This window comes from Dicentrarchus labrax, unplaced genomic scaffold, assembly GCF_905237075.1.
Source record: "Dicentrarchus labrax unplaced genomic scaffold, dlabrax2021, whole genome shotgun sequence".
NCBI lineage: Eukaryota > Metazoa > Chordata > Actinopteri > Moronidae > Dicentrarchus > Dicentrarchus labrax.
In genome coordinates this window covers 15,198,222-15,221,923 of record NW_026136703.1, presented here as the reverse complement: position 1 = coordinate 15,221,923, position 23,702 = coordinate 15,198,222, and the positions used below count along the sequence as shown (strand labels likewise).

The following is a 23,702-nucleotide window of genomic DNA, read 5'->3' as shown; positions in this document are numbered from 1 at the left end:
TTGTGTCAAGTGTCAAGTTTGTATGCATCAGGGGCTCTAATCTCTGAAAATAGAATATGATAGAGGATGTTCTGACTTTCTAATACCTTAGATATTCAAATCCGCCTGTCTAAAAGCCATCTGCATGGTTAATGCCTTTCAATAAGTGAGCAACAGCAGAAACATCAGCTTAATGTAACTTCACAAATCCTGGCTTGGAATAATGAGCACTTGGAAATGGGATATATTTCCAGTAATTCTGCCCTTTCCATCTCAACACAGGGTTATCTAACCTCCACTTAACCAAATAATCAGCTAAGAAGAAGCTCTGATGGACAAGCAAGCAACTGACTGACTCATTATTTATATATATATATATATATATATATATATACATACATATACATATAAATATATATATATACATATACATATACATATAAATATATATATATATATATATATACATATAAATATATATATATATCGCTTTTGTTTCTTTCCCGTCTGCAGCATCTTGTTACGTCAAAGAGCAGTTTTCTGCTGATCCGGCGCTACGCTGCTGTGGACTGCTGCAAGGTGACCCCGTTTACTTCCTAGACCTCCCATGCAACTGCAAAGGATGTAATATTTCCCACCTGAAACACTTATATGTTATGTTAGCAGTTTCAAGCAAAATCCCAAAGAGAGTATTAGTAGTATGAGATATGAAAAAAAAGCTAAATGAAACATTTTAGTCATTTAGTTCTTTTTATTCTAATAATTCAGTCTATCTTACAAAACCTGATAATGCTTAAAATGAAATCTATCTTTTAACATTTATTAGTCTTGTACATTGTAGCTCTGTGCTCAAGTAAATGATAGTGTCAAGGAAATTAAGTGGTAGCAAATTTAAGCGTTAAACATAGCAGAACATTCATTCTTTCACTGTGCAGCAGAAAGCAAAAGCCTTTTCAGAAGCAGTTCTAGTATATCAGAAAGGTTTGGGGACAACTAACTTCCAATCCAGCTGGTTTTCAATTACATTTTGAAAGTGGATTTTCTTTCCTGTGAACAGGGTCCCATAATCATAAATGTGTCAGACGTTTTGGAATTAAGGCTCTGTAATTATGCAAATAGTTGATTCATTTAACATTTAAAACTGAAAGCAAACTGACTCCAAACCTGCAATTACTATTAAGCATACAACATTTTCCAAGTAAAATTCGACTTGAACATTCATACAAGTAGTAGAATATACAGCTCTCAATCAAAAATATCATCATACTGTGAATAAAATGTCATAAACACCTGATATAAAGGAAAATATAAAGTTCTGTGCTTGTTCCACCAGAACATAAATACATACTAAACCACACATCACTTAAACAAACACAAAATATTAAACAATTCAGAGGATAAATAAACATCAGAAATGTGTTTTTGGACCTGTGCTTGTCAGTAAAGGGCTGTGAGAGCTGAAATTGTAGTTCCAAACACTAATTTGTTTGGGTTGAAATCTCTTGTATCAAAAGTCATGTGACCTTAACTGTAAAAAGACCTGAAAATGAGTACAAGAGGATTTATTGCCAACCACAGGTTCAAACAAGATAGATGTGATTATACTGTAAACACAAAGAGTAACAATTAACATTACATTCATTCTGCAAGTGGGCCAAGAGATCTTTGGGAAATCTTTTTCATTCATAGAAAAACACAAAGGTGCAGTCTCACAACAGTGTGTGAGTTGTTGTTTTTTTTCTTCTGCCCAGATAATGATGTTTCTGGATGAGGTCTCTGATGGTCATGAGTTCACCTGTTTACCATCACCTTCATCATCAGTACTATCACCATCGTTATCGTCACTGCCAATGCACAAACTCTGCATAAGGCGTATGAAAAGCAATATATAGGCCAGCTGTATATTCAGTTATAACTCTAGCTATATACATAGGACCATGATTACAGTTTAAGGCCTACTAGACCCTTTTTTTTTTACACAAGCATTCTGCTAGCAACTGGCTTAGCTAAATATTGTTTGGTTTAGATGTGCACAAAGACGGCAAGCAGTACTTTCCTTGTGGCCATGTGGAATGCTTATATAGAATCAATCAGCATTCAATGATAAAGTCATTGTGGCTGTCAGAAATCTGAAAGCTGAGTACGTCAACAGGAACATTAAATCAGTAACATAGTATTTGCTTAAAAGGGTACGGCAGCTATTTAGTACTGTACTTCCCTGAAGTTGGAGGACTCATAAGGAACAGTTTTTAAAAAATAACGATCAAAATCAAAGCAGCAGATATCCTGATTTTTAGAGTATAGCTCTAGAAATGCTGGATCCTACATTTCCCATAATACTACTGGATACAATCTTTCATTAGACCGTCAACATATTTTTTTCAGACCACAGAGGACATTTTACAACTGTTTTCAAAGGTGGTATGTGGTCCTTTCCACAATGACCATCATGTGTAAAATCAGTGAATTGCCCCTTTAACTGTGCTCCTAATCAACTTAGACAAACAGATCATTTAAGCCCTTATAATCAAAATTAGAAAATAACCAAAGCCATTGTCTTCATTCTATTTGATGTGCATCAGCCTACATTATTAAACTTGTGCATTTAATTTTCACATCTGATTTTACATGCATCACGTTTTTTTCTTCTCACTTTGCCTGCAGAGTTCCTGATATAGACCCCTTTGTCTCAGAGCAATGCATCAGTGCTTTTTGCTGCCACCTTTGACTTGACAGAGACCAAGAGACATTGCTTATGCATCTTAAATGATGCAAGAACATGTGCCAATCGTGCATATCTTTGCAACTAGGGAGCAATTAAAACTGGAATATCTAAGTGCACATGATGACTCAAGCAATTATACAGTCAAGCCATGTGCCTCTCTTGGAAACAGCCGTGCTTTGTTCTTCGCTGAGGTAATTTATAATCGGGGAGCAAACAAAGCACTATCAGAGATTCTGCCCTTGCAGTCATCCCTTCCCATTCTTTTGAAAATTAGCACACATAGATACTAGCATGTGCTCACATCGCTGTACGTGCTTTTTACAACAAATTCTGTGCTGTGATTGAATGCCTGCCTCTCTGCCATAACCTTCGAAAGCCAAAAATAGATATCCCTGGTGTGTTGGCTATGCTTTCTACGCATACAGCTGAAGCAAGGGACTGGTGGAATAGATGAATACAAGAGATACTTAGTCACTGCTAATCTAAAGAGAAGAGAAATAGGAGGAAGGAAGAGAAGAATTAGGCCAAAAAATCTGTGTGATCTATATGTAGAAATCAGGTCATCCACTGCGTATGGGACAAAGATACTGCTGTGCATGTGAAGGATCACAACACAATTACTGGTTGATCTATTACCTAAACAAACTGTTTTATATTGACATACAAACCCTGAATGAAGACATATTGTCTAATGTGCCTATACGCCACAAAAAGCTGATTATGATATCAGTGAGGCTGTTACTGTGCACACTATGCACTATACGCGTGTCATTGTAACACCTCTGAATAGCATTCCATTGTCACATATAACACCAAGACACAGTGAAGCAAACAGTGACGGCCTATCTTGGCTTTCCTTGCTAATGCATGCATGGCTTAACTTAAGTGCAACCCCTAATCATTAAATAAATGAGCAGGTTCAGCAACATCTTGTATCAATAATATATTTGACTACATAGCCAGTTCTGAATTAATTTAAATAAATGCAGCAGAAATATTAGTTCCTAAATCCTCCAGGGGAACTCTACAGCTGTCTCGTGGTGTTATAGTTACAGTGCTCTGCTGGATACATTCTGTAGGTTTGTGGAAGCGGATTTAGGATCGAGGGATGAGTGGTTGCTAGGTGACTGGATAAAAAGAGGCCACAGGTGGAATCATCCCAGCACAAACTCCTCTCCTACTCTCCTGCTTTTCCCTGTTTAATGCTGCCAAAAACAGAGGTTGTGGTGGTGGAACGAGTGGTCACGGAGAAGCCAAGGCACGTTTTCTGTGTATGTCTCAGCCATCTAAATCCCACGCTTCTGTGCAGTTTCTCTTTTTCAGACTCTTTTCCATATCCTGCCTCTTCACCGCATCCTTGGTTTTATGTAACAGTGCACCAATCCGTATCATAGCTTCACCTCTGATTCTCTTCCACTGCCCTTCACTTCACTCGTGACATGTTTGAGAGGCAGATCGTTAAGCGCCTTTACTCTGTCTCTTTTCCTTTCCCCTCTTTACCCCATCTCTTCCTCTTCCTCCTCTAAAAAAGTTTCACATTACATAATGCTTACTGGCTTTTCGTTCATTGCTGCATAAGGTCAGAGACATACAGCAAGACTCTTGTTACCTAACAGGCCAGTCTGAACCTCTCCTCCCACATCACCTGAAAAATGACTCATCCATGCACCATGGACTATCAATGAACAATCTCTCCTATGCAAGTCCAACACCACACCGAACTGCAAGCAGCAAAGTATCTTTGAAAACAATGAAGACATAATGACATCCTGTACACATTGCACTGGTACTGGCTTGACTGGTTTGCTAGCCAGAGAATTTCCTCAGAATTGTACTACAGGAAGCTCTTTACTAGCATTTGTGATTATTGTAGGCACTCTAAAGACCTGGAGGACCAGCCTCAGGATACAAGAGCAGAAAGGTTGTGTCAGTGAGTGATATCTAAAGAATGGAAGTCTATCTTCCTGCTAATGTAAAGCACATTTCTAAAGCGATGGTAGAAATGCAAGCCTCTACTGTCTTATTTGAGCTTCACAGGCCAGGGGAGGCACGTGCGGAGTCCCAGCATGGAGGAGAAGACGATGGTGGGTCGATGTTTCTTGAACCTCAGGCCTTTCTTCAGCCGCTGGCTGTTCTCTGCAACATACAGCTCTCCCTGCTGGGCTCCACTAGATATCCGTGACACCAGCTCCCCATGTACCACCACCTCCTGCTCTGAACGCACAAACACCTCCCTGAGCTCCTCCAGCCTTCGCTCCATCTCCCTGATGACACGCTGGCGCTCCTCCACCTCCAGAAGGCGCCGTCGAGCTGCCTCAAACTCCATGCTGGAGCTGGGGGTGACAAGCTTGGAGGAGGGGGCTGTGGCAGAGGTGGAGGGGGGTTCAGAACCGGCTAGCAGAGCCCCTGTCACCCTTCGGAAGTCTCCCATGGAAATGGAGCGCCGGGTGGCTGGAGAACCCAGTGCCAGGAGAGCGGAGGCAGATGTAGATGGTGGCATAGCTAATGGAGGAAGAGGGGGAGAAGATGATGATGGAGAAGGTGAATCTGGTGGGTGGAGATCAGGATGTGGATCCTTGTTTTGAATAGCTGCTGCCATGTCCTCGGTTGTGTCCTCATCATGGGTGTTTCCTTGTCGCCTCTTCATGGCCACTGTTTAAATCTTCCTACACTGCTGCTGTCCTTATTGTCAATGTTGATGTTTTTCCCCGTGTCAGAGCAGAGAGCAGCCGAGCAGAGAGCGCGGCGATATGCAGTGATCCAGCCTGGGAACTGCTCCATTCATTAATAAGAGATCTGAGCCAGGCTAGTGCTGTCTCTGCATCTGAGTGCCTCCCAGCAGCTCATTGGCTGCTGAACTCATGAGCATGTCAGCTGATGATTGGGCAGCCTGCCTCTTTGCTGCTGATGCTGGCAAGCTGTCGTGTCCTCTGCTCGACTGTTTTGCTTCGTCGCCGGCATCTGGAGCTCTGCTTCAATCAGCTCTGCTCAGTCAAGCGAGGCAGAGTGAGGCAAGACATATCAGGTCTGTCTCCTCGTTGCTGATGCTGTTTGGCGCACTCTGTGTCCTTCCAGCCTCTCTGCTGCCATTCCCCTTACCAGCTGGTCTCTTCATTTCCCTCTTTCTCCCTTTCTCTTGCTCGGATGGTTGCCCCTAGCAACACCGTCTCCACATCAGATGGCAAGAGCAAGAGGGAGGGGTGATGCTCCAATTTCTCTCTCCCCTTTATCACCTTGCTGCTCAGCATTAACACTCTTTCCTGGTACTCATTCTCTCCCACATTCACTGCTTCCTTTGACCTATTTGACAGCTCACAACCTTCCTACAAACTATATCTTCCTCTTTAAGTCACACAAGTAATGTTGTTGTTGCACACAGACAAATGCATGCCCAACAACAGCAAATACACAGCAGGGCACACACATATGCACATTTAGATTGTCTGCACTGTCTTAAAAAAACCCTACACAGTTGGTTAGTGTTAACATTTATGTACATAGTTTGGACGGTACTCAAATGGCATGACTCACTGTTGCTAAGAAACTGGTGTTTGCAGCACATTGGCTTTGGGGGAAAAAAATTTATTCAAATGTAATAAATTTGATTAATTCATTCTAATCTCTGGCAGAACACACAAGGCCATTTAAGTATTGCACCAATAAATCATACCAAGCTAATAAAACATTCTCCCACTGCAAATACTGTGGTGTGTAACCCTCTGTATGTGCATGTCATCCTGCCCTGTGCTTTTTTATTCATGCAATAGATAAAGCAGTTTCTGCACTCTGTGATCTCAGGAGTCCAATTTCAGAGCATTTAACCCAAATTAAAGCGGTTGTGATGTGATAATCCTGAATCTAAATACCTCGAACGGTAATCTGTCACTAGTTCTGTGACCTACTAAAAGTCAACAGGTACACCTGTCTTCACCTCAGTCACCTTGTCACAGCAGCGCTGCAACATGAAACACTGAAACCTGAACTCATGTTTCAAATAAGAATTGTTGCAGCAATAATGATCACCTTCTACTGCACAAGTTACATCATCAAGATATAATACCTTGATTTTTTTCCCTATTTTCTTCTTCTGCTTGCTGTAACATCCACTCCATTAACGGCTAAGCTTACCCTGTCTGTCTAGACAAATATTGACTGATTCTGTAGCAGCACTGCACAAGAGATATGATATGATGATATTAAGTGATGATGTGTATGAAGTAAGACACACACACACACACACACACACACACACACACACACACACACACACACACACACACACACACACACACACACACACACACACACAAGCCCACTCATATACACACTCATACTGAAAATGGTAACACTGGTGCATTTGAGACAGTAAGAAGTGTAATAATTGCCTTCAGATAGAGTGAATCAAAACAATGAAGCTTTTAGCCGGTCAGAAGTGTGCGTGCCAGTGTGCCAGTGTCTATGTGCTTGCATATTTGAGTGTTAACTTAGTTCTTTGCTTTTTTCTCAGGATTGACTTTGCATTAGCAGTACCACTGACTGCTTTCCTCCTGCCTTTAGCCTTTAGCCTTACCGATCCACTGATCTCCAGAGAGAAGAGAGAGTAAGGCAGACAAACATAAAGGCAGAGAGGCAAAAAGGAATTAAAGTGGGAGGCTGTACTTTATGTGCCAATAGAAGGAATAAATGAAACCCCAAAGATGCTCTTCAGGTTCATCCTGCTGTTCTAAAAGCCAGAGAAAAAGTATTAGAATAATGAAGAGGACATAAAGACAACTGTGCTGCTGTGGAGCTGCATGAAACTCAGACAACAAAGGTGTAATGTAAAGTGAAATAAGAAGAAAGTATGTTGACAGAGGTAAATCCACACAATACATAAAAGTGTACAACAGTGTACAAACACTGGAAATGTTACCTACTTTAGGATTTTGATTTTGATTTAGAATATCCACTGAAATGTGAACGAGGGCAACATGGTGCAGCTTTATGTGGTTTACTTGCACGTGTTGCACAATTTCCCTTAGATTGAAGCAGTTTTGCAATTTAAACTAATGACTGCTTGAGTAGGTTAAGAATTTAGGGATCAAGCTAAGATGTTTCCAAGTATTTTTTTTAAACAAAATGCCCATTTTTGGAAGATTCTAGTGATTGCACAACATTACGCAGTTAAAAACCACTCACTCTAAACTAATCCCACATGGTGCCTACAGTTGTGCATGCACAGATTGCCATCATCACTGGCAAACATCTTGAGCAGCAAGACTTGGCCTGCCTGGAAGCACAGGGATGCTAAACCAAAAATGTTGTTGTCCGTTGTCATAGTCAAACACACATACTTGGACACATTGTTCCACATTTACAAGCACACAGCAGACACCCACGAGACAAGCTGTTCTATGTCTCTTTATTTAGTATGCAGAATTAAGTGTTTAAATGCCTAATCCTTCCAAAATATAATTATCTCTAACTCTATTCTGCCACCCATTTCCATCTATTCCTCCCTCCTCTCTCTTTACAGCTAAAATTGTAATGAAAGCCTGCTCTCAATCTCTCATGCTCCGGCCTCATTTCCAGATTACTTTAATCTGTGGGGTATGTGTGTAATTTTTGTGTGTGCACATGGAGGAGTGAGAGCATCTGTGTGCCTTTACCTTGTCCAGCCCGCTTTGGGTTGAAAATGAAATGTGTGATTTGGTATTTTCCTTCAGCTGTTTGTCTTTAGCATCAGAGTAGTGTGGTGTGTGTAAGTGTTTATTTACAGAACTGCATGTTAGCAGCAGGGATTACATATACATTATTATATAGGCTATTATACAAGTACAGTTTGAGCCACAGAAGTTATAAATGTCGCTAATATCTAATCTAAGGACACATTGTGGCACTGTTTCTCTGTCCTAGGCTAGCACACAATAAGTTCACTCAATAAGTTAAACATATTCTATATCCATATTTCCATATTTCCATACATCTATTAAAGATGTGTGTGTCTGACATTAATGATCAATACTGCACAGACTAAGTCATTCGAAAAGATTGCATCAGTGTTAAAAAAGACCATTATTTTGTCTTTAAGGCAGAGAATGGGAACAACATCGAAGTAGACTACTGCCTGAATTTGCTTAAAGTAAGCAAGTTTTTCTTAGCTGAGCAGAGGACACATTTTTGATGCTAAAAATTTCAGTATCCCCCTTTTTTTTTCTAAGGTTACGTTGTTCTATTGTCTTGTAGAATACATAAAAGTCATCTTATTGATATTCATTGTCTTTATTTGCATTTTTGGTGTTGAGGTAATCCAGAAGTAATGGAAAGTAATCAAGTTACGTTACTTTAATATTGTGATATTTGAATTAGGTTAAAGACTACATTTCTTAACAAGTAATTAGAAATTACATCAGAATACATTTTTGAAATGTTTTTCCCAATATTTTTCTTTTTATTTAGGTATCACATTAGAATTTTTGTCACTTCTAGGACTTTATAGCAGAGGTTATGTTGATCAGTGTTGGCTAACCTTCATCGCTGGTGCAGCTATTATCATATACATTGCATGTACCATATCATACATCACATGCATCTAGTAACTGGATGACAGGTACACACAATCCCCATGCCCGCCCCCAAGTATGAATTGTGCAGTATGTGTTGTAGAAAAGCTAGCATTGTGTTTGTGTCTGTATGCACGGTAAAAGTGAATTATGGGTGACCATTTTGTAACCATAAAAATGATCCCTTACCCTTGGCAGCATGTGCTCTAGAGAGAGCAAGAAAGAAATGAAGTGTCAGTCTTACGTATATGTGCTTGCGTATGCAATTTAACAGAACCACAGGGGATGTTATAAGCAGCACGTCACAACTATAAATCTGCAAGATAAAAAACAAAAACACAAATGAAAGATATCTTTAAATAGAGGGAAACTTCAAATAAAATATTCAACCCCGGACAGTTTCCCCCACGGCTCAGATCAGAGAGAAGTAAATTCAGCCTCCATTTTAGCTGAGCTGCTTCAGCTGACAGCTGCAGTAAACTGAGGAGACAGATCCTGGATAAAAACTGCACCACTTTCTTCTCTTCCGAGAAAGGAGACAGATGATGGTGATGATGCTGGTTTTCCGCTGTTCTGTAATCAATATCAGTTGTCTCGTTCTGCTGCTGCAGGCTAGAGTTAGTTAGTGTGTGTGTGTGTGTGTGTGTGTGTGTGTGTGTGTGTGTGTGTGTGTGTGTGTGTGTGTGTGTGTGTGTGTGTGTGTGTGTGTGTGTGTGTAAAAGAGCAGGAAGTCATTCATTTCAGTGTGAACTACTGGTAAGGTGACGTCAAAGTACAGAGAGCAGAGCCGAATGGGAACATATCAAGGGTATGAATGTGTATCAGTGTGTAAATAATTGAAGACTTGTGTACAGTACATCTTCAAGCATAAATCATGTCAGCAGACTGCAGATCAGTGAGATACACCAGCAGCCCAACGCAGGAGCAGCAGTCAATGTGTGAATGTTATGTAAGTGAGTGCTGCTGTGCATACAGAGGTGGTGATACTACAAGTTGATACTGTAAAACAGAATCTGCTGTTAGAGCATTAGGAGGAGGAAGAAGCGATGGAATATGATGACAGTTAAAATGCTACAGGCAACAAGAGACAGATGGAGAAGAGCTGGAGCATCAAGATATTTGCATACAGATCTCGTAAGCTGTCTCCAGTATGCATGTACAAATATAAATCAATTTACATTTAACACGGCACAAATTGTGCAATTGATATGTGAAGATGTCATTTTAAGAAAAAATAGATATTCTCTATCAGTAGGTTGCCACTCTTGCAACACAGTGGTTACATGATGAGGGAGGAAGAGTTATCAGTTGTGGTCAGTAGTGGATGCTTTAACAGAAAAGCACATTACTAGGTAGACCAGGATTCATTTTACATATAAATAAAGGTTGCACTTTATCTCCCTCCAGTGACCAGCTGTGGAAACACACCAAGCTGTGGGCCCACAAGAAGGCAGGAACTGGGAGTCAGATAAACAGGTCATAATAGGGATGCACTGATCCAACTTTTTCCCTCCTGATACCAATTTTGCTATCTGAAGTTAGGGTGGCAATTTCAGATCTAAATGTGAACCTGAATTTAAAACCTGTATGCCTCACTGCCCGGAACTACTTCGAATATTTTTCATGTGTAGTAATGTAAGGTCTGTGGCCCACTGTGTCTGTTTGTCTTGGAACGTAACTGATTGCAGCTCTTATGATCATCACAATTTATATGGATCAGTAATGTCACGGTCGATAATCAATCCACAAGGTTGGGGCAGATACAGATCTTGCGTATTGAATTGTGTATTCCTAATACATAAACATCCATTGTTTCTTCTCTGCCAAAATAAGACATGGTTTACAAGAGAAAAGGTCACAGATCCATTGAGTCATGGGACAACAGTAAATGAGCAAATGTTTTCATTTACTTGAAAAGTATTTTACACACCCCTAAAGGTTCAGGTTTATTAATCATGAGGAGTACTACTCAGCCTGTAGTATAATGTAGTTTAATGGAAGAGCTTTCTAAAGGAATATTTCAATTTTGACTTGGAACACCCATATTTTAAGCCATACTCAGCATGGCTCTTGGCATGGCTATGTCGGCCTGTTGGGCCACCATTTTGGCCCAGACTGCGACTGTTGGATGGGTTGCCAAGAAATTTAGTTCAAACATTATTTGTCTCAGAGGACGATTTTGGTTTATGACGAATTACTTGCAAAACTAATAACATCTCTACCAACATCTCTGTGTTAATTGCTAATGAGCATGTTAAAATTAATTTCAATGCTAAATATATTTGCATGCTAACACACTAAACTAAGATGTTAAACATATAGCTGCTAAACACTGGTTCTAATGTAAAGAAAGCTACATGTTGTAATATAGGAAGTGTAGGTTCCATTGTAGCAGAGACTAACAGTCCCATTTACTTAGTGCAATACAAATCAACGGAGAGCCCCTTTAAAGTATAACGAAAACAGAACAAGAGAGACAGTTTGTCGTAGCAACTGAATTTTTAATATTTGTAAGATATAAAAATCTTCATCTTTATCATACAATAACATCTTACCATAAATTTAGTCAAAAGAGGGAAAGTTTTGCCACCAAACAAGAATTATAATATAACTTTGATCCCTTTTGAGGTAAGACAGCTGGTTCATTCATTATTTAGCCACACAGGTCTTCCCTTCCACACATGTACAGGCTGTTTGGTTTGTTATGCGTTATCCATGTAAGACATTCTGCCTCACCTGTAGGCCTATAGGCACAGAGCTGAAAGCAAGACCTACCCCATGAAGCTACTTACAATGAGACACATTTACTCTTCTTTAGGATGTCTCAAATTGAATGTCAATAAAATGAAAAAAAAGTCATATAATCATCAGAATCAATGGAAAATTCAAATATCATGAATCAATGAGTTAAACACAAGACTTCTTAAGATACTGCACACTGAGGGCAGGTCTGTTTGATATTAACGACCCATTAAATAACAGAGTTTTAACGGGGAGGGAGGCTGTGTTGGAGTACTCAGTCTTTCCTCCCTTTTACAATTCAAAACAGAAGGAGAGACCTGTACAGCATTAAGTCCACAGACTGATGTGCTCACGAATCTTTCACTATTTTTAATCACCACTTTCTTTGGACAAAAAAAACAAAAAAAACAAACAATCAACAACAAAAGCAGCCAACACAGGAAACAGCATTCAATATGCATTATCCAAGAAACACAGTGGAAAAAAACCTGAAAAAACAAGAAAACAAAGCAAATATAGAATTTTTAACATGCCACATTGTTCCTTGGGCAAGTTTTCTTTCACAGAAAGCCACCTATTTTACTAGTTTTTGTAGTAATAAAAATGATAGACATCTCAAATGGTTGCCAGCAGGTTGACCAAGCAGAGAAAAGGGAGAGGATAGAAACAAGGAAGCCACATGACATCATCACATCACCGGACCATGCACATGACCCTGCAGCATCCCGCAAGACAGTACACAGACACACACACACACACGCATACACACTTCAAGTCATGCAACTGACACACAGACACACACCCACTCACCCACACACCCACACACACTCTCTGTAAAACAAAATACAAGCATAGATTGACATTAACCAAAACATCAGCAATTGACATTTCCCAGAATCCACTTATTCTGTCTGTACCAAAGCCAAAGAGGCATTTATGGCAGAAATGTTTAATATTCATATTAATAATGCTCTTTCAAAAACATTTAACAGCAGTTGGACAGTACTGTGTTTTTGTGCTGTCGGCACAGGTAGATTTGGCAGCACACCCGGTAATATAAAGCTCATAAACTTTACAAAAAGAACAGGAAGACGGACAACAAAAACAGGCAGACAGACAGGCGTGCAGCAAGCTGAATGATAACCGATTACAGCGATGATGAGGAGCGAAAACTGTCATTGTCACAATCGAAAAACATGGCTGCATCGACTCTGTGGCAAGTCATGCACAAACACACCCACACACTCACACAATCATACACCCATACAGCACTAATTCCGCCTGCCAAAAACCTGCACCCCTTTTTTTTTTTTTTTTTTTTTTGCCCTCATCACCCCCCATCCATCTTCACAATATTTTGCTAGTCCAAAGGAGATTGGCTAACAGCATCTGACTAGCCCGAACAAGGAGGATGATAGCAAGAGCGTGACAACTGATGTGACAAGATGGGGGCAGGACCACAGTCAGTGTTCCTTGGCTGGTAGAGGCGGATGGACACCGAGTCCCCGAGCAAGCTGACTGGGTGGTTGGAGCCAGGAGGTGTGGTTTTGGTCAGTCTCCAGTGAGCTGATTGGTTGTTTTGAGTCTCTACAGGGAGGTGGAGGGAAGCTTCTTGACACGCCTCTGGGCTAGGAAGGAGCTCTCGATGGGCTTGAGCTCTGGAGTTGGTTGGGAGTTCTTCAGGGCAGAGTAGGTGGCTGCCATCGCACCCTGTACATAGACAGCAGCATGGTGAGTGCAGCCCAAAAAACTATCCAAAATGTACAAAGAAAGCCACCGAGCAGTAATTATGGACAATCTGATAACCACAAACTAATCGTTTCAGAAGGCTTTCGTTCACTTTACTCTGTAGTGTCTTCATTAAATGCCAATACTTTATTTGACCCCATTTATCGACACCAGTCTTTTTTTATGCATAACATAATGTGTGATGCATTCTAAAAAGGTTAAAAAGTGTCTGCAGTGTCTGCAAAGTGGAATTAAATCAGACAACCCACTGTTTTGCAACATAGAAAAGTATCTACTTTTAACAGCCAGTATGATACAGCACAGCTTTAAACTCAAAATCTTTCCTAAAGTTTTATGGAGTATTATACATTTTTTAAAATATCTATATAGTTCCTATATTGTATAAGCTTTTTATGATATTTGTTTTTATATATGCATGATTTGTTATCCTATTAAAAGTTATTAGAATTTCAAGAGAAGCTCTGTTACCTTGACCAGTTTGGGGTCATGGTGTGGAAGCTGGCTGTTGGGTAGTTTGTCTCTCTGGACAATCCAGGTGTGTTTGAGGACCTGCTTAGCAGTCAGTCTCTGATGGGGGTCCACATGAAGCATCTTAGACACAAGGTCCTAGGAGGAGCACACATTAAATATTAAACTGATATTGCGGCAGAAGAGGACTGGAGTTATAGACTGACAACTCCTTTGCTCATGTTCCTCAAATTTGTACCTTGGCAGCATCGGATACAGTGTCCCAGTTGCCTCCATTCAGACTGAAGTGACCGTTGCCTATCCTGTTCAGGATCTCATTCGGGGTGTCCTCAGGTCCATTGGCAAATGGAGTAAAACTGGAAGGAAGAAACAGTTAACAGAGTGAGTATGAAGGACAGCGGAAAAAGAACAATCTGCTCAAGAAAAAAAGCTGAAGTTTTGGTATTCACCCAGCCAGCATGGTGTACAGCAAGACTCCCAGGCTCCAGATGTCACATCCTTCATCATAGCCCTGACGCTTCAACACCTATAATGATGTCGTGGGAAACACACATTTCATTTCAATGTCTGCTAATGTAATCAATTTCTGCACAGCTCTTGCCTAACCTGACCCTTTCAGGTATGACACTGAAAGATGACTCTGCTCACCTCAGGAGCCACGAAGTTAGCAGTGTAGCATGGGGTCATCAGCAGGCCATTGTTGGCACGCAATTGCTTAGCGAAGCCAAAATCACAGATCCTGATAGACTCTGGATTCCCTGACTCGTCAACATAGAGGATGTTGCTGGGCTTCAGGTCTCTGTGCACCACCTGGAGGATGACAGAAAGTAGGAAGGAGTGTGAACTGAGGCACAAAGTAAAGCAACAGAAAACAGAATACTGTAAATTTTCTGTGCTGTATTAGGAGTTGTATTAGTTATAATATACAAACAATCTAGTTCAAATTAAAGAAGTGAGGTTTTAGGTTTATTAATGACCCAAAACTGGCAGTTTTTTCAGCTTTAGTCAACACAAACCATGACTTAAATCAATAAACAGACAGAAGACCCTAACAAGTTGCATGCTGTGTATTTCTAGTATTCTCTTATTTCTCGTTGTCCTCACCCCCTGTGAGTGCAGGTACTCTACAGTCTTGGTGATGGTATGAAGCACAGCGCTGGCCTCTCTCTCCGAAAAGAACTTCTGTTTGAGGATCCGATCCAGCAGCTCTCCTCCACGCATCAGCTCCGTCACTAGGAACACCTGCTTACTGTTATCGTACACCTGAGACAGAAACACACACATACACACACACACACACATTATCATATCACCAACTGTGACATTCGGCACACTTAATAATAACAGTGCGATAGTAAATTGTGTATAATGGTGTGATGTAAGGTGTTTTCATACTCACATCCTTCAGTGTAATGATGTTTGGGTGCTGACCATATCTAAGTAGTATCTCAATCTCCTCAGAGGGGTCTGTACTGGTCTTGTCAATCATCTGTCAATCACAAAGACAAGTGACCTGAATGTTAGGATGAATGCTCCCTTTTTCCTTCACTTTCATTGAAGAATCAATTAGTTTGGATTCTTTTTCAGTTTTGCTTAATACAATTTCACATCTTTCCATACGTGGTATCTAAACATTATCGAGCCAATATTACAAAGACAGCAATGACGTTGTTGTGTGTCTGTACTGCAGTACTTTTCAGGATTCTTTTTCATAATATGTGTGTTTATGTATTTATACCTTGACAGCGTATTCTGTGTTGGTGGCTTTGTGCACGCATCGTTTACAGACAGAGAAGGAGCCCATGCCGATGTCTTCCTTCAATACGTAGCCGTCGCTGAACAGCAGGTTCTTCCCATGCAATTGCTGCAGAGGAAGAGTTGAGGATTGAAGAGCGGAGGTGAGGTGAAGGTGTGAAGGACTGACAGAGCTAACAAGAGGGTAGAGGGAAATCGGTGGTTTTGAAGGAGTTGTATCTATTTCTAGCAACATTTTTCTCCCTCACTCTCTCCAATTGTAAGACTGTCTCTCCTAATCTAGCGCAGAGAGTTGTGTAAGACTGCTTCTGCCAGGCATGAAACAGGATCTGAAGCCATGTACCTTTGTTCAGCTGTCTCTTCTTCCTGTCTGCCTTACACCTACATCGCGCATTGTATCTGTCTTTCTTTCCCTCTTTCATGTCACTACCAATGACAAAACTACAATGTAACATGTTGAATTGTGAGAACAATAACACTGCTATGGTTAACTGCACATCAGTTGTCCTTAAATAAATAAAAGCTATTGCTGTCTTAAAAGAAATCCTTAGATTCTTAGACTCAAATGTATGTTTTAACTGGATCTCTGCATAGTTGGTTCAAATGGAGAAAAACACACTGAAGCAACTACGTAGGTCTGACCTGGACCACTGGGTGTGGTGGGGGCTTGACTTGCTCCACTGAACCCTCCTCATCCAACAGAGTCGATGCAATAAAGCTGAAGCCTCTGAAGAGCTGGTGAGCTCCAGCACTAGGGGGCACGCCAGGGGAGTCTGGAAGATCATAAGGAAAGTATTGAAAAAAAGAGAGATATATATATGCCCTCGAAGTAATGTTAGCGACGTCAATGTTCAAATAAGCCATAGCAATAAGCCACACTTTCAAGCGTATGTATTTTTTATGAGAACTGCTATAATAAAGTGTTATTGCGTATTAATGGTGCTGTAGTCATGTAGTCTTCTTTCATCCGGTATTGATTTGTTTTATAAGCTGAGAGGGAAAATTATACTTCTATACTTATACTACTGAACTGCTTTCAAGGAGGAAATCACAGCACATAGACATGGAGTCAACTATTATAGCAGCACCAGGTGAACATCCAGCTTTGATCTCTGACCTTTAGGGGTGCGGGAGGTGAACTCAGAGTCAAAGTAGAAGGTGTCATCCGGACGTGCCACCGCTGGTCTGAATGGAGGCTTTAGTTCTCTTCTGAAGAGTTTCTGAAAGGAATAAAAGGACTTTTAATCTACCCAACCGTTCTGGTTCTTCAAAATGAATAGTTTTACTATGCATATATTAAAATATCTTTGACTGTCAGATACTCACATTCCAGTCAATGGTGGAGAAGAAACCATGCCGTTTGATCTCCTCTGCACCATCAGCACCAGATCCTGTGAAAAAACAACAGTTTGCAACATGAATCTCAACCAATCACACACACATATGAAGAAACAAAGAGCTAGGCTTTAACCTTCTTAATGAAAAAGAGTGTATATGTTGAAAGTCATGTTCATAGTTCATACTAACCCAGTCTGTTAGCAGGGTTCCTCTTGAACAAAGCCCTGAGCAGAGACTGGGCCTCTGAGCTCAGGAACTGAGGCATTCCCAGACGTGCCCTGCGGGGACAGACAAATTATTTCGCCAGATATCAAGACATGCATTTTGAAAAGCAACAGTATGTGAACACTGTGTTGGATTATTCTTCCACCTAAAGAATACTCACTTCAGAATCAGGTTCATAGTTTCTTTGCGGTCCTTCCCTTGAAATGGCAGCGCTCCAGTCAACATCTCAAACTGGGACACAGAACATACTACTGTCATCTATTTGAACATGCATAACTACATACATGCAGTCAGATATTTATGTTAAAGGGCTACAGAATCAAAAGATTTTTCTCAAGAGTTTGGCTTGAAAATGATGTTAACTATATATTCCTTACCATGAGTACTCCAAATGACCACCAGTCGGCACTGTGGATGTGTCCCTGCCTGTTCACAACCTCTGGTGCCATGTACTCCACGGTACCACAGAAGGAATAAGCTTTTTTCTCATGATCAATGGCTTCCTTACACAAGCCAAAATCTGCAAAACATACCACAAGACACAGTCAGCAATAGATCACTAATGTACTGTTTTAAGTTAAAAATAATAAACATGTACCATTTATTTTGCAGTGTAAAAGCAGCAGAACTATTATTAATATGAATACTATGTTAACAGCACTTTATCTTTGTCTGCATTTGTCTTTGTGTTATATTACTTCTCTATAATCTCCTAATGTCACCTTTGGTTCAATGGTGGCAGGACCCAGGGGTAAATAAATGGCGGTGATTATGGATGACGATAGAGATAAATGGAGACGATAAAGTGTAATAATTAACTTGGGGAACATACACAGGCTCATATGCAGATATCTGGAGTCGGCGAGATAAGTCTGTTTCCCCACTGTGAGTAATGACGGTCAACAAGGTAGAGGAGAGGAAAGTGTGTGTGTGTGTGTGTGTGTGTGTGTGTGTGTGTGTGTGTGTGTGTGTGTGTGTGTGTGTGTGTGACAGAGAGACTGGGTGTGAAGGAAGGAGTAGGAGACTCACCTGTGAGTTTGATATGTCCCTCCTCATCCAGGAGAATGCTAAAAAAGAAAACACATTTATTTAAATATACATACACATTTTACTCATCAAGACATCACACACACACATTCTGGGTTATCACTGGCAAAATATAACAACCTTCACAACTTAAAAAGGTACCCTGTTGATCACTAGCAGCACAGTCTAGCAAGGTGTGGATTAGCTGGTTTGTATCTTGTGTTTATATGCATGGAACGGCAGAGGTTGAGGAATGCATACCAACAGCTGATGGCAGTAATGTATCATAAAATTAAAATGCAGAAGGCACATGCTGATGTAAACAATACAGGGTTCAAAACTTAAGAAGGCTTTGCAAATGTTTAATGAGGCTGGTTTGCATTTATAATGTTTGTTACGCCTAAGGGATACATGCAACACATTTTTGCAGAGGAAAGATAATTCTAAATGTTTAAAGTGCAAATGAAAATTCCACTGGATACCTTTGAGGTGCAATACAATATAATAAAATAAAAAGGTTTCGTTTTAATTCAAAGCACTGAATAAAAAAACAACAACTCATAACTGTTTGCAAGGGTTCTTATGCTATTGCTTCATTTATTAGATTACTCTAAATTACAAGCCTCTCCAGAGAGCACTGCAGCAGGGACAACATCTTTTTCATAAATACTACAAAAACTATGCATATGTCTTAGTACAATTCCACAGTTCTGGATTTATTCTCCTGAGATTTGACTTTACAAATATCAAAATGTGCTAAGTTAGAGGAACATGAGCCTGGAATATCCATTTGGTTTTAGATGCAAGAAGCATGGTTCACAGAATATGCTTTTTCCCCCTTCTTTTTTTTTTATTTTACATATCTTTCTGTTTCTGTATGTTCAGAATGTCCATTTGCTCTTACTTTTCGGGTTTGAGGTCCCTGTAAATTATGCCCAGGCTATGGAGGTGGTCCAGTCCTAATGCCAGCTCTGCCAGATAAAACTTCACATCCTCTTCTGTGAACATCACCTAACACATACAGAGGGGAGGCGGGACACAGAAAAAGAGAAAATAAAACAACATGAATAACATCACAAGAGCGAGACAATAGAGAATAATTACATGAATCTCAGTCTGACCACAGGCCAGCAAAACACCAAAATCTAACGAACCACTCTCACCTCTTTGGAGAGTCTAGTGAAGAGATCTCCCCCTCTGAGAAAGTCCAGGATCAAGTACAACTTCCCTTCAGTCTGAAATGCTACAATTATACAAGAGTTTCAATCAAATGTGATTTGACGAAACATGATTATGGAAAAACATCAAGACAAAAATGAAATCAGTAGATCAGATAAAACTATTTTTGGGTGGTTTGGGAAGTAAAGTGAAATAAAGCTTCAGGCTGACTCACCATAGTGCAGTTTGACAACAAATGGGTGGTTGACGTCTGCCAGGATGTCCCTCTCCATCTTGGTTCTCACACGGTCCCTCACTGAAGGATATATAAGAGCACAGAGTTTAGTGCATATGTATAAAACGTTAACAATGAAGGTGAAAATAAAAAGTACCCTGACAAAGTCCTCCAACATTTATTTTTTATCTATTTTATTTATAAACGCAGTGCGGTCTAGCAACAGCATTCAAATCGGGTAGAAAAAAATCGTTCTTTGGGCCGCACAATAATTGTTGATGACTTAATGTTGCAAAACAAAATTGATGTATGGTACTCGGTGATTCACTGGTGTGCACACAGCATGTTGATGACTTGTTGTTGCCGTTCCAGAGCAGGTAAATAAATCATTTTGCTGAGCACACACTGTTCTGACTGGATGGTGAGTAATGTGAATCCAGTAGTATAATCCTATATCGCAGCATGCTAAATGCTCATGCCAACAGAAATAAAGAAGAATTTAAAGATGCAAATAAAATCTGTGCACACTTGAAACTGAGATTTATCAAGATAATTGCACCACCTGTTTGCAAAAGTAAAACAAAAAACCCCGCTGTGAGCTGTGGTGGTCTTATTATGCTAACATAGTTTTCTGTGAGTTACAGGAAAAGCATACACCCTTTTACATGAAACAGGGGGTACTGCCACTTGAAAGAGACAATGAAATAGCCACAAAAGCCGATGAGAAAGCTTTTTGAAAAGATCTTACATGAACATGGAGCTAAGAAAGGTGCAGCGCTATGGAGGCAATACATACAGGGTTGCAACAAATGATTATTTTCAGAAGTGATCCGTGTCAGAAAATAGTTAAAAATGCTCATCACAATTTCATGGACCTTAAGGTTACGTCTTAAAAATTGCTTTTAAAATGTGTTTAAATTTACACACATACGAAAGGAGAGAAAAGTAGCAAGTCCTCACATTTGAGAAGCTGAAAGCACTGAGTGTCAAATTTCATGCAATTATCTGTCATTTCATCTTCACCCTACCACACTGCAAGAGCAGATGCCAGATGAGCTGCAGAGTAACTCTGCTGCACCCGACACCATTTATGCACATATCAGGCTATTGTACCTTTGAGTGTGGCTTTCTTGAGAACTTTCATGGCATAGAGCTGGTTGGCATCGGGAGGGGTCACCTTTCGCACCAGGAACACCTGAAATGAGGCCAACAAAAATACCACAAAACACCGTTATATATCAGATTAGGGATTGAGATTGAGAGTCTGAAAGGACAGGGGGGGAGAACAATGTTAGACAAAAGGAGCAACAGAATGATTGTAGGTTACCTTGCCAAAAGATCCCTGTCCCAAAACTTTAAGAAGTTCAAACTGAGAGGCATCCGCCTTCTCTGAGCCTTCCTTGACCACATGGGTAATGTTGATCTCCTTGATGTCTCCATCTTCCTGAAGAGTGCAAAACAGAGAGGGAAAGTATAATAAAACAGTCAGAAATCACAAGAGCAAATGGACAGAAAGAGGTCAGAGAAAAGAGAAGCTTGTTGTTGGGAGAGTTTCCTGTTGTAAATATGCACTGTATCAAAATAAAACACTTCAGAAAGAGGAAGCACAGTAAAAAGTGAGATGTGTGTGTAAGAATGAGTGATTGCATGCACTTCTGCCCATCGATGTGTATTTTAAATAGTTTCTGGAAATGATGGTGACTGCAACATTACAAGCAAGTGACAGTAAACCGTCAGTTGCTAACAATGCAATATAAAAGGCTTCCAGTGGTTAACTGTTCATGTTTGTGGACACACGTTGTGTAACCTCAAGAGTCTTCTTTACAGGGTGGAGCACTGGCACTGTGGATAATTCCACCACATGAACACTCTGCTGACCTCGGTGTCAACCTCACCCACAACTCATCCTACACCCTACAGAAAGGCATCAAAGTTTCAACAGCAAGCATCAACAACATCAACAACAAGTCTCTTTTTAGAGGCTGTTTTTTTTTTTTCACTTCTCAGTACTCACAAGTTTCACGCCATAGGCCTACGGTGAGGCACAGTACTATAGTTACCTGTAGGGAGGGTTATAAATTACAGTGTGGTTTGTGGGGGAACATTTCTTTTTCTTTTTAACTTCTGCTCAGAAGGTTAACAGCTTTTTAATGAGTTTAATTCAGAATTTGGGATTAGAAAGTAGGACATCTTGTTTATTCCTTAAATTTATCCTCTGCAAATAATAGACAAAACATTTAAATCTACGCGGCTAATGTTCAGTACAACTGGCGATAGCAGCTTAAAACAAATTAAAGTAGAGCTGTAATCATTATATGACTTTGAGTAATCAATTTAACTGTTTTTTTAGTTATTCAAAAGAATGACTAATTTGGTGGTCAGTAGTCGTGCATTTATCAAGTAAAAAGACTGCACATTTGTTGGATCCAGCTTCTCAAATGTGAGGCTTTGCTGCTTGTTAAATAAGCAATTAAAAGGCATCACTCTGGGCCCTTAAGGGGAACCTCTGATGGCCATTTGTCATTACTTTTATAAGTTTAATGGATTCAATTAATGATAAATGATTATTCAATTAGCTGATACACAGTAAATTAATTGACAACAAAGTTGATGATTGAAGTCGTTTAGCAAGCAAGCTTCTTCTATGTTAACATTTGTTGCTTTTATTTACATGATTGTTAATTGAATATCTTTTTGTTTTGGGCTGTCCATTGAACAAAATAAGCAAAAACATAATTTTGCTTTGTGATGGGCATTATTCAATATTTATTTTAAAGATAAAACTGATTGATTTACTGAAGAAAATTCAGATGAATTACAAAAAGGTAGGTTGACTCAGTAATGAAAATATAAAAGTTTCAATAATACACCGTCAACAGGCCACAGCAGTGTGGGACGCTATTTGACAACAGGAAACCAGAGTTGGTTGAGCTCTCAGCTGCACCTTGTTTTCAAACAACCACCGATAACAGCGAGCACCAAGCCTTGCCTGCACTAGGCAGTCTTAATAAATCCCACTTCTCTACTTGTTCATTTAACAATTACTGAGCTTAACGCCACTAACAGGTCTCTGGAGACTACTCAAGGTTTATCAAGAACATGAGGAGTTATCACTTTACCGTCCAGTGGTTCCTTGGTAAAGAGTCAGTGTCAGTGTCGTTGCCTGTTGCAGCTGTTGCAGCTGTTGATATGCAGCTGTTACAGTGACCAGGGCTGCCAGCCAAGGCTTTGTTTTTTTTTCGCAGGTAGAGGGTCAGCAAGCGTCTCAGGTTGAACTTTTTCTTGTCCTTCTCCATCTCAGCATTGCCCAAACTTCTGCTTCATCATCTTACCCATGTCCATAACAGGGCACCGTACTACCTCACATAAATCATCCTAAACCTCATCTCATCTCACCACAAGCACACTATAGACTCATTTGTTCACTCATGTCAGGATTAGTTAGATTAGAAAAAATTCTCAGCCTCTGCGCATTATCTGTTCTCTCTGCAGAGGCCTTCTGCAGGGGCCTTCTTAATTTGTATTAACTCTTCATCTTCATTTTCTCCTCCATTGTCTCTACTGTCCTCCCTCTCTCAGTCTCTCTGTGTAGGTCTGATTAGCCCCGTGTGTTCTCAGTGACTGACTGCAGCTGAAGTGAACTGGAACCCAGAGAGGGCAGGAAGGAAGAGCTTGCTCTTATTCTCACAGTCCTGCACCCAACAAGTCACACACACACCCACACACACACACACACACACACACACACCTGCGGCTAAAA

The 23,702-nt window shown here is 40.2% G+C and overlaps 2 protein-coding genes across 6 annotated transcripts in view; both read right to left on the bottom strand.

The window, feature by feature from the left end:
• Nucleotides 1–710: 710 nt before the first annotated feature.
• LOC127355264 (syntaxin-4-like) lies at nt 711–5,854 on the bottom strand. The gene has a single exon (XM_051385933.1). The coding sequence runs from the start codon at nt 5,349–5,351 to the stop codon at nt 4,725–4,727; it is 627 nt and encodes a 208-aa protein (XP_051241893.1). The 5' UTR covers nt 5,352–5,854; the 3' UTR covers nt 711–4,724.
• Nucleotides 5,855–11,726: 5,872 nt separating this feature from the next.
• Nucleotides 11,727–23,702, bottom strand: part of rps6ka1 (ribosomal protein S6 kinase a, polypeptide 1) — a 52,386-nt gene continuing 40,410 nt past the window's right edge. For 4 of the 5 annotated variants that reach the window (XM_051385623.1, XM_051385636.1, XM_051385644.1 and 1 more), the window contains 20 exons: nt 21,270–21,386; nt 21,056–21,137; nt 19,943–20,023; nt 19,713–19,792; nt 19,454–19,560; nt 18,553–18,590; nt 17,901–18,043; nt 17,684–17,754; nt 17,488–17,576; nt 17,287–17,351; nt 17,078–17,180; nt 16,603–16,733; nt 15,944–16,069; nt 15,605–15,694; nt 15,310–15,468; nt 14,854–15,015; nt 14,655–14,731; nt 14,444–14,561; nt 14,206–14,343; nt 11,727–13,698 (listed from right to left, as the gene is read on the bottom strand). In XM_051385623.1, the coding sequence (XP_051241583.1) occupies nt 13,576–13,698; nt 14,206–14,343; nt 14,444–14,561; nt 14,655–14,731; nt 14,854–15,015; nt 15,310–15,468; nt 15,605–15,694; nt 15,944–16,069; nt 16,603–16,733; nt 17,078–17,180; nt 17,287–17,351; nt 17,488–17,576; nt 17,684–17,754; nt 17,901–18,043; nt 18,553–18,590; nt 19,454–19,560; nt 19,713–19,792; nt 19,943–20,023; nt 21,056–21,137; nt 21,270–21,386 (2,100 nt within the window). In that variant the 3' untranslated portion in view covers nt 11,727–13,575. Of the gene's footprint in view, nt 13,699–14,205; nt 14,344–14,443; nt 14,562–14,654; nt 14,732–14,853; nt 15,016–15,309; nt 15,469–15,604; nt 15,695–15,943; nt 16,070–16,602; nt 16,734–17,077; nt 17,181–17,286; nt 17,352–17,487; nt 17,577–17,683; nt 17,755–17,900; nt 18,044–18,552; nt 18,591–19,453; nt 19,561–19,712; nt 19,793–19,942; nt 20,024–21,055; nt 21,138–21,269; nt 21,387–23,061; nt 23,604–23,702 lie in introns of those variants that run through there. The other variant, XM_051385630.1, reaches the window with a different exon arrangement.

Excerpts from the sequence above, each read along its gene's own strand:
- LOC127355264 (XM_051385933.1), bottom strand. The coding sequence starts at position 5,351 with ATGAAGAGGCGACAAGGAAACACCCATGATGAGGACACAACCGAGGAC.